Source organism: Labrus mixtus, chromosome 2, assembly GCF_963584025.1.
Source record: "Labrus mixtus chromosome 2, fLabMix1.1, whole genome shotgun sequence".
Classification (NCBI taxonomy): domain Eukaryota; kingdom Metazoa; phylum Chordata; class Actinopteri; order Labriformes; family Labridae; genus Labrus; species Labrus mixtus.
Window position 1 is genome coordinate 35,142,937 of NC_083613.1, and position 12,500 is coordinate 35,155,436.

A 12,500-nucleotide genomic window follows, 5' to 3' on the forward strand; every position below is an offset into this window, starting at 1 on the left:
CTGTTGTTTCTCAGCCTGTTGTTTCTTAGCCTGTTGTTTCTCAGCCTGTTGTTTCTCAGCAGCCTGTTGTTTCTTAGCCTGTTGTTTCTCAGCCTGTTGTTTCTCAGCCTGTTGTTTCTTAGCCTGTTGTTTCTCAGCAGCCTGTTGTTTCTTAGCCTGTTGTTTCTTAGCCTGTTGTTTCTTAGCCTGTTGTTTCTTAGCCTGTTGTTTCTCAGCCTGTTGTTTCTCAGCAGCCTGTTGTTTCTTAGCCTGTTGTTTCTTAGCCTGTTGTTTCTCAGCAGCCTGTTGTTTCTTAGCCTGTTGTTTCTCAGCAGCCTGTTGTTTCTTAGCCTGTTGTTTCTCAGCAGCCTGTTGTTTCTTAGCCTGTTGTTTCTTAGCCTGTTGTTTCTCAGCAGCCTGTTGTTTCTCAGCCTGTTGTTTCTTAGCCTGTTGTTTCTCAGCCTGTTGTTTCTCAGCCTGTTGTTTCTTAGCCTGTTGTTTCTCAGCCTGTTGTTTCTCAGCCTGTTGTTTCTTAGCCTGTTGTTTCTCAGCAGCCTGTTGTTTCTTAGCCTGTTGTTTCTCAGCCTGTTGTTTCTTAGCCTGTTGTTTCTCAGCCTGTTGTTTCTTAGCCTGTTGTTTCTTAGCCTGTTGTTTCTTAGCCTGTTGTTTCTCAGCCTGTTGTGTCTTAGCATGTTGTTTCTCAGCCTGTTGTTTCTTAGCCTGTTGTTTCTCAGCCTGTTGTTTCTCAGCAGCCTGTTGTTTCTCAGCCTGTTGTTTCTTAGCCTGTTGTTTCTCAGCAGCCTGTTGTTTCTTAGCCTGTTGTTTCTTAGCCTGTTGTTTCTCAGCAGCCTGTTGTTTCTCAGCCTGTTGTTTCTCAGCAGCCTGTTGTTTCTCAGCAGCCTGTTGTTTCTTAGCCTGTTGTTTCTCAGCCTGTTGTTTCTCAGCCTGTTGTTTCTTAGCCTGTTGTTTCTCAGCCTGTTGTTTCTCAGCCTGTTGTTTCTTAGCCTGTTGTTTCTCAGCCTGTTGTTTCTTAGCCTGTTGTTTCTCAGCCTGTTGTTTCTTAGCCTGTTGTTTCTCAGCCTGTTGTGTCTTAGCATGTTGTTTCTCAGCAGCCTGTTGTTTCTTAGCCTGTTGTTTCTCAGCAGCCTGTTGTTTCTCAGCCTGTTGTTTCTTAGCCTGTTGTTTCTCAGCAGCCTGTTGTTTCTCAGCCTGTTGTTTCTTAGCCTGTTGTTTCTCAGCAGCCTGTTGTTTCTCAGCCTGTTGTTTCTTAGCCTGTTGTTTCTCAGCAGCCTGTTGTTTCTTAGCCTGTTGTTTCTTAGCCTGTTGTTTCTCAGCAGCCTGTTGTTTCTCAGCCTGTTGTTTCTCAGCAGCCTGTTGTTTCTCAGCAGCCTGTTGTTTCTCAGCAGCCTGTTGTTTCTTAGCCTGTTGTTTCTCAGCCTGTTGTTTCTCAGCCTGTTGTTTCTCAGCCTGTTGTTTCTTAGCAGCCTGTTGTTTCTCAGCCTGTTGTTTCTCAGCCTGTTGTTTCTTAGCCTGTTGTTTCTCAGCAGCCTGTTGTTTCTTAGCCTGTTGTTTCTCAGCCTGTTGTTTCTCAGCCTGTTGTTTCTTAGCCTGTTGTTTCTCAGCCTGTTGTTTCTTAGCCTGTTGTTTCTTAGCCTGTTGTTTCTCAGCCTGTTGTTTCTCAGCCTGTTGTTTCTCAGCCTGTTGTTTCTTAGCAGCCTGTTGTTTCTCAGCCTGTTGTTTCTCAGCCTGTTGTTTCTTAGCCTGTTGTTTCTCAGCAGCCTGTTGTTTCTTAGCCTGTTGTTTCTCAGCCTGTTGTTTCTCAGCCTGTTGTTTCTTAGCCTGTTGTTTCTCAGCCTGTTGTTTCTCAGCCTGTTGTTTCTCAGCCTGTTGTTTCTCAGCCTGTTGTTTCTCAGCTGATTTAGTTGAAATTCTTCCTTGTTCAGAATCTACTTCTTGTCCCAGTTCATTGGTTTCTTACGTCCCGGATGTTTTGCTTCCTGTATCCCGTCAGTCCTTAGCTCCAGAGTACAAAGGATCTGTTGCTCCATCAACTCATTGATTCCATGTTTCTGTGTTTCCATTTTTACTGCTGTTCATCTGTTTTAGTTCGTTGGCTCCCATACCATCTTAGATTCTTGATTCCTTGGTCCTTCATTCCCGTGGTCTTTACTTAAAGCCTCTTCCTGTGTGTTGGTTCCAAAGTTCCTTCTGTTTCATGACTGTCTTATCTGTGGATTTTAGGCTCCTTGGTCCTACAGCAATCCTTGCTTGCACAGTTGCTAAAGCCCTTTGTTGTTCATGTCCCCTCATACTTCTGTTCATTGGTTCGGTGGCTCCCATAACGCCATCAGAGTCCATAGTTCCAAGGATCCCCCATATCATCAGCTACTTTGAAGCCTTTCAGCACCTCAGTTCCTTGAGTCCTTGGTTCCAGATGGATACTGTGGGCCTTAAATTCCTTGCTCCATTGTCCTTTAGTGCCTTTGCTAGCTGAAGGCCCATAGTTCCTCAGTTTCTAGGACTCCCGGGTTCTTGAATACTCAGTACTTGAGCTCCTTGGTCCCTTTGTTATTGAATTCCTGGACTATCTTAGTACCTCTGAACCCTTCAGCTTCTTACCCCCCTGGATACAATTGTAGAGTTTCTACCAAAACGACCCTAGACTCTTAGCCCTAGGAGCAACTTTTCGAGGGATCAGCATCCCTTCGTTGTCCGCAGATCCACTGCGGTCTCGTCAAGTGCTGCGAGTCATCAACAGATCACAAATGTTCAATGCTGCTGATCAAACCCAAAGTACTCTCAGAAAATACTTCCCTTAAAGGGGCATGGTTCCTTTTCTTCTACAACCCATTAGGTCCCTTGGTCCACAGTTCCTTGCGTCCTCAGCTCCTGGGTCCTTGCCTCCTTAGCTCCTGGGTCCCTTGCTGTCGTGGTTGTGTGGTTCCTCAGTTCTGTGGTTCCTGTGTTTCTGGTATATTCTTCACAGGCCTCGCTCCATCCATCCATGTGTGGGACGCTATGACCAAGCAGACGCTGTCCATCCTCCGCTGCTCCCACGCCAAAGGTGTCGGCTACGTCAACTTCAGTGCCACAGGGAAGCTGCTGCTGTCGGTGGGGGTGGAGCCTGAACACACCATCACAGTGTGGAGGTGGCAGGAAGGTACAAATATTCTCAGATCTTAAAAGAATAATAATTATGTAACGACCTTCAGACAGCTAAAGAACCAGAGACGGTCGTGCCCCTCTTTGACCTTTCAGGCTCCAAGGTGACGAGTAAAGGAGGCCACGCTGAGCGGATCTTGGTGGTGGAGTTCAGACCGGACTCTGACACTCAGTTTGTGTCGGTGGGGATCAAACACATCAAGTTCTGGACTCTTGTTGGAGGGTCGCTCGTGTATAAGAAAGGAGTGATCGGCTCGGTGGAGGACGGACGGATGCAGACCATGCTGTCGGTCGCCTTTGGTGCTGTAAGATACAGAACTCTGATTCTGACTCACCTTTGAAGTCAAACGAATAAATCGATGTTCTTTGTTTAACTGAGTCTGTGTTTGTCCATCCAGAACAACCTGACGTTCACCGGTGCTATCAACGGAGACGTGTTCGTATGGAGGGAACACTTCCTGATTCGTGTGGTGGCCAAGGCGCACAGCGGTCCGGTCTTCACCATGTACACCACCCTCAGGGATGGACTCATCGTCACCGGGGGGAAAGAGCGGCCGTGAGTGGTTAAATATAAAACAGATAGCGTTAAGGTCACAGTCGGAAAGACTTTCAGCACATTGATCTGTTTCATGCAGCCAGTGAACTAAACTGGTTCCAGATGGATGACCAGTGGTGGTTTTCTGACACCTCTGCTGGTTTCAGGGTGATCCTAAAGAGTCCAGGAGTCAGGGCTTGGTCTAGAGTTGGTTTTAGGGACGTGCATTTCAAACGAATTACTGTGTTAGTCACAGGAGACCATTCCAAGATTATTCAAAACTCCCCCACGAGCCTTGTCCTCCATCTCCGGCACCGGGGATCATTTACCGTCCGCTACACTGACCCTTGTTTGTTAACTCTCCGTTCGTGTGGCCACAGCAGCGACCAGGACCAGGTAAGGTTCGCGGTAAGCAAAGGTGAAAGTACTGACAGGGCAACGGGCCCCGGGCACTTAAGGGCGCCTGTAGAAACCGTCTGAGGTGGTTGGAGGCTGTTAGATCAGCGGGGATAAATAATAAAGCAGCTGTCACTCCAGCTGCTGATCAGACGCTGGTTTGGACGATGGTTTCATGGATATTTTTCCTGCATGGTCACAGGATTGTCTGACGTGGTGCGTCTGTTTGGGGCATGTTACACTGCAGGCAGTAAGTGTTCTTCCTTTTTTTTAATTTGATACAGTTAAGTCAAGCAGCAACCTCCGGTGTTGAAAAATGAAGACGATGCTGAAGTGTAACATCCTGCAGTTCCTGGTGTGTCCACTAGAGGCTGGCTGCAGAAGCACAGGAAGTCACATACACACCCATTCTAAAAAGCCTGTTTTTACAGCAGAGATTAACATGTTTACAGCCTGGTTCAAAAAACCAAATAGGTGTGATTAGTTCATGTCTCGATGGACACACACTGTACGGGGGGTGAATGTTTTGATGACTCATCAGTTTTGATTTGATGAAGGATAAGAGTTATTCACAATAAGGCGTGTAGCTGACCTGATTGACAGGTGGGCGCGGTGTAACGGTTTGTCAGGAGGTTTAAAACCCGCCTCAGCTCCAGCTCTCAGCCTGTCGTTAGCTTGACTGAGGTTGAGTGAGGGGGTCGTCAGGTACCATGTGAGTCAGCGAGGCGGAGCCTAACGATGTGGTGGACTCTTTGTCAGGGGAAGAGAAGGATTCGTTTGGGTCTGATAGAGAAATGGCTCGCTTAAGAAGGATCATATACACTCTATGAATGTCATACATAGTGCAGATATGTCTGAACTCAGAGGTATGAAGGTAAACCCTGACTTTTGTGTTTGTGACAGGACTAAAGAGGGCGGGGCCGTGAAGCTTTGGGATCAGGAGATGAAGCGCTGCAGAGCGTTCCAGCTGGAGACTGGGCAGCCGGTGGAGAACGTCCGCTCCGTCTGCAGAGGGAAGGTATGACACCACTAATGACTTCATCACACGAGAGTCTGACTCAGCATAAACTGGAAGATGATGTCAGCAGTTTCTATTTGCTTCAATCACTGCAACGCTAAGTCAGCGTTTGCTAGTTTTGATTCATTTTTAAGGTCGACTAAAGACTTTTATCATTTTCACTGACTACACATCTCACTGATTGGTCCTTTCTTTCACCCCCGATGGTTTCAGGGTAAAATCCTGGTAGGAACCAAAGACGGAGAGATCATAGAGGTTGGAGAAAAGAACGCCGCCTCCAACACCATGATCAACGGACACACTCAGGGGGGCATCTGGGGTTTGGCGACTCATCCTTTCAAAGACGTCTTCATCTCTGCCAGTGATGATGGGACCATCCGGATATGGGACCTGGCTGATAAGGTATAGACTGAGGGGTAGATATATGGAGGTCTTTGAATGCAACATGTAACGATGTCTTCGATGATTCTGTGTTAGAAACTTCTGAATAAGGTGAGTTTGGGTCATCCTGCCAAGTGCACCTCCTACAGTCCAAACGGAGAGATGGTTTCCATCGGGATGGAGAACGGCGAGTTCATCGTTCTGCTGGTCAACTCGCTCACCGTGTGGGGAAAGAAGAGAGACCGCAGCGTGGCCATCCAGGACATCCGGTACACCTTCAGATAAACCTGCACACACGGAGGGCTTCTTTTTCTGTGATGGTTACTAAACTTGTGTTTCCTGCTGGTCCAGGTTCAGTCCAGATAACAGGTTCTTGGCGGTGGGTTCAGTGGAAAGTGCCGTGGATTTCTACGACCTTTCTCTGGGTCCGTCCTTGAACAGGATTGGCTACTGTAAAGACATCCCCGGCTTCGTCATCCAGATCGACTTCTCTGCCGACAGCAAACACATCCAGGTAACAAAAGCTTCAAACCTGGACTCAGTCAGAACCCGAGTACCTGGTGAGGTTCAGCCTGAACTCCATTTAACGGTCCCTCTTCTATCCCAGGTTTCCACCAGCACCTACACTCGCCAGGTGCACGAGGTGCCCTCGGGGAAAGTGGTCACAGATCAGGCCGTCTTTGAGAGGATCACCTGGGCTACCTGGACCAGGTACACAAAGGAAACATGAAAGTGGAGGAGGTGTCAGAGGAAGGGCGTAGGAGACTAAATACACCCGGGGGAAATCCAGACGGGTTTGAACACTATGAGGACAGAGCACTCAAACTAGACAGGAAACACAGAGGGGAAGTACTACAAAATAAAACAGGAAACACAGGGGAAGTACTACAAAATAAAACAGGAAACACAGAGGGGAAGTACTACAAAATAAAACAGGAAACACAGAGGGGAAGTACTACAAAATAAAACAGGAAACACAGAGGGGAAGTACTACAAAATAAAACAGGAAACATAGAGGGGAAGTACTACAAAATAAAACAGGAAACACAGAGGGGAAGTACTACAAAATAAAACAGGAAACACAGAGGGGAAGTACTACGAAATAAAACAGGAAACACAGAGGGGAAGTACTACGAAATAAAACAGGAAACACAGAGGGGAAGTACTACAAAATAAAACAGGAAACACAGAGGGGAAGTACTACAAAATAAAACAGGAAACAGAGGGGAAGTACTACAAAATAAAACAGGAAACACCAACAAGTAAACAGACTCCAGGATGTCAGGAACACAAAGATATCAAATGATATCTGAACAATTAAAAGTAGAAAAAGAAAGAACAGAAGGACTGAGTGTAGAGGACAGAGAACTCTCTGAACAGAAACAAACTTTACAACAATATGAAACACAACAGAGGAACATCTAGAGCTTAGAGAACAAACTGAAGTCCTAAAGAAATAACTTGAGAAACATCAGAACAGCCCAGGGAACCACGTCAGGGAGCTAACTCAAACTTTTACTACAATCATATCAAAGTTTAAAGTTCCGTTGTCATGATGACCTCATCGCATCCCCTCAAAATGAAGCATCGCCTGTATTGATCTTGGTGTGACGTTGTGTTTTGTTTCACAGCATCCTCGGCGACGAGGTTCTTGGCGTTTGGCCTCGTAACACTGAGAAGGCCGACGTGAACTGTGCTTGTGTTTCACACGCCGGTCTCAACCTGGTGACCGGAGACGACTTCGGCCTCATCAAGCTCTTTGAATTCCCGTGTTCAGAGAAATTCGTAAGTGATATAAGTATGAAAATGTGACAATGAATCCTGTGAGAGTGGCATCACTGAATCACCTGTTGGCTCCTCCCTCTGGCGTCTCACAGGCCAAACACAAACGATACTTCGGCCACTCAGCCCATGTGACAAACATCCGCTTCTCCTGTGATGATAAATACGTCATCAGTGCTGGAGGCAGCGACTGCAGGTGAGATTCAGTCAGAGCAGTTTATGAAGATGTAAGAGGCTGTAATCCGCTCTCAGTGAATCAGATTCAAAATGATCGTCTCTCTGTTTCTCCTCTACAGTTTGTTTGTGTGGAAATGTCAGTGAGATCTCCATAAACCTGAATCCTCCTCCTTCCTTTCCTCCTCCTTCCTTTCCTCCTTCCTCTCCTCCTCCTCCTTCCTGTCCTCCTCCTTCCTCTCCTCCTACTCCTTCCTCTCCTCCTACTCCTTCCTCTCCTCCTTCCTCTCCTCCTACTCCTTCCTCTCCTCCTTCCTCTCCTCCTCCTTCCTCTCCTCCTACTCCTTCCTCTCCTCCTACTCCTTCCTCTCCTCCTTCCTCTCCTCCTACTCCTTCCTCTCCTCCTTCCTCTCCTCCTCCTTCCTCTCCTCCTACTCCTTCCTCTCCTCCTTCCTCTCCTCCTCCTTCCTCTCCTCCTTCCTCTCCTCCTCCTTCCTCTCCTCCTACTCCTTCCTCTCCTCCTTCCTCTCCTCCTTCCTCTTCTCCTCCTTCTTCTCCTCTGATGCTGCACTCGTCTGCTGAGCCTCGGCCCCTTAATCTGAGAGAAAACCACCAGGACGTCAGACGAAACAAAGAGTTTCAATCTTCTGACGGCTGCTGACAGACTGGATGCTGTGACGCGTTCTGCTGCGTGAGGCTCCGCCCCCCTGTCAGTGGAGTCTCTCTACCTTCCCGTACATTGAGACGCATCCGTGTGAAACTGAACTTGATCTTTCAGGTGTTTGAACCTCTTTCAAGAACTCGTAGCTGTTTTTTCATGTAGCATCGTTTCTGTTTGTCAGTACGTGCCTTTCTCACAAACTCTGACCAAACATTTGATACAACTTGATTTATAACGGTGGTGCTATGAGTCGGGATCATTTAGGGCTTTTTACTGAGTGCTGTGGTCGTTTCGTTTTTGTATCTCGTACTGTCTCGTGATGATGACGCAGTTTGACTGCTCTGCACTGAAAAACTCCAGAAAGATGGATCTGTGTTGATCCCAGCTGTTAAACATGAAAATAGTCTATTAAGAAAAGAGAAAGAATTCTACCTCAGAATACTATAAAGAGAAACTATAAAGATCATATCTACAGTAGAAATAGATTTTAGAGCATTACGTGACAGAGCACATGTTGTTATGGTGACGTAGTTTCTGTTTTTTTGTCCGCTGTAGAAATAAAACTTGACGAAACTGAACGTTGATTTACAAACGTCTGAACAGGATTTAAAGGGAAAAAGCTACAGTGACCTTCTTCTCGACAGAAACAAAGCAGAGCTAATAAACTGACGTCACTCTATGATCAGACATTAAAGAAACCAGTTAGTATGTCCTCCTTCTAACTTTAGATTCTGCTCCTGAATGCTCTGGATTTGTTTGGACCAGAGAAGGTAGGCGCTTTTAAGACACGCCCCCACACGGCCGTTTTGGACGCCCCTCGGTTTACCAGATATGAGAGCAGTTATCAGGTCAACAGGTGTTGCAGCGATGGAAGCGGGCAAGAGAAGTGGTTCAGATAGAAGTGATTGTACCCGACCTAAAAAGCCTCTGCATGTTTCTAATAAGCTCCACGAGCAGAAACGTGCTCAAACTAGGATCAATATTGGAGATGCTTTTGAAAAATGGAGAGAGGTTAGAACACAGAAAGGTTTACAGACCCATGCAGAGCTGGATAAACACTGAAGCTTCAGAGTCCACCACATGGTGACCTGTGTGAGCATGGACTCTATAGAGGGGGGGGGGGGGGGGGAGACAGCTCTCTATGATGTTTAGAATTTCATCTGCAGTACCCATTTTAAACACTAGGTGTCAGAGTTAAAGATTTTTATTCCATATTCAGTTTCCGACAGATAAAGTCTAAAACGAGGACGGATAAAATGGAAAATGCTAAAAGTGTTTTTTGTCTTTTAAAACCCAGAATTATTTAACTTATTTATCATATTTATAATATAGCTTTTAGGTATCAGTCGTTAGCGGTTGTTTTGTTGGATAAAGTCGATAATTTATGAGTTTAGTTTGACTCGTAAAAAGTTAGATTAACAGAATCCGACATTTCCCTGAAAGATATCAGCTGTAGCTGCTGGAGAGAAACGTGTATGATTCAAGTGTTTTATTTTAAAGTTTAAAGGGTTAATAGTTGTTATATTCTTAATAATAGCACAAAAACAACGTGGATGCAACAGCCGACGTGTTCTCAGTTTTTCTGTTTCTGCAGCAAGAAGAAATCCATAATTTCACCTCATCTTGTCTGAAATGTTTTTGTGTCGTTTTGTTGATGTTTTTTTACGGTTTATTTTTGGGCTTTTCTATTCTTATGAGAAATATAGGACAGTGGGTAGAGTCAGAAATAATAGAGAGGGGGGGGGGGTGAACCTGGGCCGCCTGCTTGGAGGATCACAGCCTCCGTTCAGTGTTTACGTAAGGTCACTGGAGGCGGTGCGTTCCTCCGCCAGGGTGACCTTAATAAAATCCTGTAGTCTGTGATGTGTCGTTATTTTCATATCTTGTGGTGTGAGCATGACAAGATTATAGAGAAGAAGATATGTTAAGATTCTCCTGATGTGTTTGAAAATGTCTAAATCAGTCTGTGTCAGGCTTAATATCTTATTCAAACAGATATAACCTGGAGATATTTTATATTTGACATTGTACAGGCCTCACAAAGCAAAAAAAATATCAGGACATTTTGTGTAATTACAGATTTTAACGAGCATGAACCTTTAATTTCCCCCCAAATACGAATTGATTCTGGCAGTCTGGTTTTGTGAAATGAAAGCTGTTTGTGTTCCTGAGAATTCTCGATGTAACTTGAAGATATGTTCCTTCAGTCTGAGACTCGCTTTACTTTCCTTTGTCTCTAGTAAACTCTGTCGTCACTTCAGCGTGATGTTTGCAGCCTGCAGGACGTGAACATCTTCAGATTGAATCCTGCTGTTTCTGTTTTCCTCAGAGTTTCCTCAGAGCACAGAGAGAGGTCTGGAATGTGTTAGCCTTAGCTTAGCACAAACACTGGAAGCAGGGGGAAACTGTTAGCCTGCAACGACTTCTTAAACTGTTCTGTTCTGTGTTTCATCTCCTCCTCCTGCTGCTGTTTCACTGAAACTGAAGTTGACTCCGCTCTGGTTTCTTTTTGGTCCAGTTTGCCAAAAAGCTGTTTGGATATTTTATATTTTTCTGTTACATCAGATGAAAAGTTTACAGCTTACTGAAAGAAAATATAACAGTGTTGAAAATGTAAAAATACATGTTTTACAATAAAAGTACAAGTATGAAAGTGGAAATGTTGGCTGTGTGATTTATTCAATTTTTCTGAACACTTTTAAGAATCATTATTTGATCTGTGTAGCGTATTCTAATTTGGGGCACCAGCTTGAAGTATAAGCATAAGATAATTAACCTTAGTTGTAGTAATTAATCAATCTATAACTCTATCTCATACCATCGGAGCTCACAGTTTTCACACACAACTTATAAACATGACCACATTGCTTGAATACACAGAAGTTTTGAACATCAATATAGCAGATTGGATAGCGGGGTAGATAAGATTAATTGATAAAGTGAAGGGGTTTATCAGTATTGTGAGTTAAAGTTTGACTATTTTGTCTGTGTACATTGTATTATTTTAACATTAACTTGGCCTCACACGGGGCACCATTATATAGCATATTCTAATTCGGAACGTAACTTTGGTCAAAAGGAACCTGAGTTAGCAGGCGAGCGAAAAATAGTAATAGAATATAAAAGAGGTCTGCAGTACCTACGATTCCGAGTTTAAAATTGAAAAGAGTTTTACGGGAGCAAAACGGGAAGAAAGCTAAATGCAAAGTAAGATAAGAGAGTAAAAGACTAAGAGAATAAGAAAATAAGAGAATAAGAGAGCGAGTTTGTGGAGACACGGGCGGTATTTTAAGAGGAGGGAGGGGCTTGGCATCTACCGCACCTCCGAAGTTGTTCATTAATTTGATTCAATCCGAGTTTTTACTTAATAAGAGTATAAATACGAACTTGATCATATGAACATCACCATGTCAATATTTGTATGTAGAATTATATCAGACATTAAACATTTCAATCAAATACGCAATTAATAAGCATTACATCAAACCTGAGGACAGTCAGACGATTTCTGCCTGTATGGAAATAAAACTAACGTTATAACATTCAACATTCTCAATAAAACACATTCATATAGTATGAAAAGTATAAAATCATATCTTCAAATACCATCTCCTATAACTAGAACAAAATAACATAATTAAAAGGTATCCTCATTCCTTCGATTCTAAAACTTAGATCTGTGCAGTAATCTTGCCACTAGGGGGCACTAGTGCTCCACATAAGATTCAGTGAAGGTTTGACACCTCATGGCAGACATTGGTCGAAGTTTTTAAAGGTTTACAACCTCTACAGATGAGGGATTTTCTTCGTTCCTTTTTCAGAGAACATGAGTTATTAATTTACTCCTCCTCCTGAAGACAATTTCAACCAGAATCTTAAAAAGTGGATCTGGAGGAAATTAACAACCCTGACTTTAAAGGAAGTGTGTAATCTAATAATGATCATCTTCAGTTCATTACATTAAGAAACACGTTATGAGGCTTTCTGGTTCAAATAAGTGACCATGTAGAGACGATGTAGACATTTTCAGCACTGGCCTGTTTACAGTCTCCCTGGTAACATTACAGGAGAAAGACAGGTTAATAAGCAATAAATCCATTAATAATGACGTCATGTGAGCTACCACAGGTGTTCTCCTGAAGGGTCTCTGCCTCACCTGGACTGTTTCTGAACCCTGAAACTACATCAAGCTCTTTCAAAGACCAGTTCACAGCTCGCACTTTGACCCCAAGAGGTCACTTCAAGGTCACTTCATGAATCCTCGAAGAAAGTCAAATAAAATTGTGAATTCAGTTTGATGTTTAAAATTAAAGATTTTATTTTCAGGTCATATCTTTGAATTTATGTATTTAATAGTGACATTGCAGTTTAACATATTTTCGATCCAGAGCATGACACTGGTGCATACAGAG

At 44.1% G+C, this 12,500-nt stretch overlaps 1 protein-coding gene across 6 annotated transcripts in view; it reads left to right on the forward strand.

The window, feature by feature from the left end:
* Window positions 1–10,748, forward strand: part of LOC132993541 (echinoderm microtubule-associated protein-like 6) — a 39,707-nt gene extending 28,959 nt beyond the window's left edge. For all 6 annotated transcript variants that reach the window (XM_061063430.1, XM_061063438.1, XM_061063447.1 and 3 more), the window contains 12 exons: window positions 2,966–3,139; window positions 3,238–3,446; window positions 3,540–3,697; window positions 4,976–5,090; window positions 5,304–5,492; window positions 5,568–5,740; window positions 5,823–5,985; window positions 6,079–6,182; window positions 7,103–7,256; window positions 7,349–7,449; window positions 7,550–8,858; window positions 9,202–10,748. In XM_061063430.1, coding sequence (XP_060919413.1) covers window positions 2,966–3,139; window positions 3,238–3,446; window positions 3,540–3,697; window positions 4,976–5,090; window positions 5,304–5,492; window positions 5,568–5,740; window positions 5,823–5,985; window positions 6,079–6,182; window positions 7,103–7,256; window positions 7,349–7,449; window positions 7,550–7,574 — 1,565 coding nt within the window. In that variant the 3' untranslated portion in view covers window positions 7,575–8,858; window positions 9,202–10,748. The remainder of the gene's footprint in view (window positions 1–2,965; window positions 3,140–3,237; window positions 3,447–3,539; window positions 3,698–4,975; window positions 5,091–5,303; window positions 5,493–5,567; window positions 5,741–5,822; window positions 5,986–6,078; window positions 6,183–7,102; window positions 7,257–7,348; window positions 7,450–7,549; window positions 8,859–9,201) is intronic.
* Window positions 10,749–12,500: the final 1,752 nt, after the last annotated feature.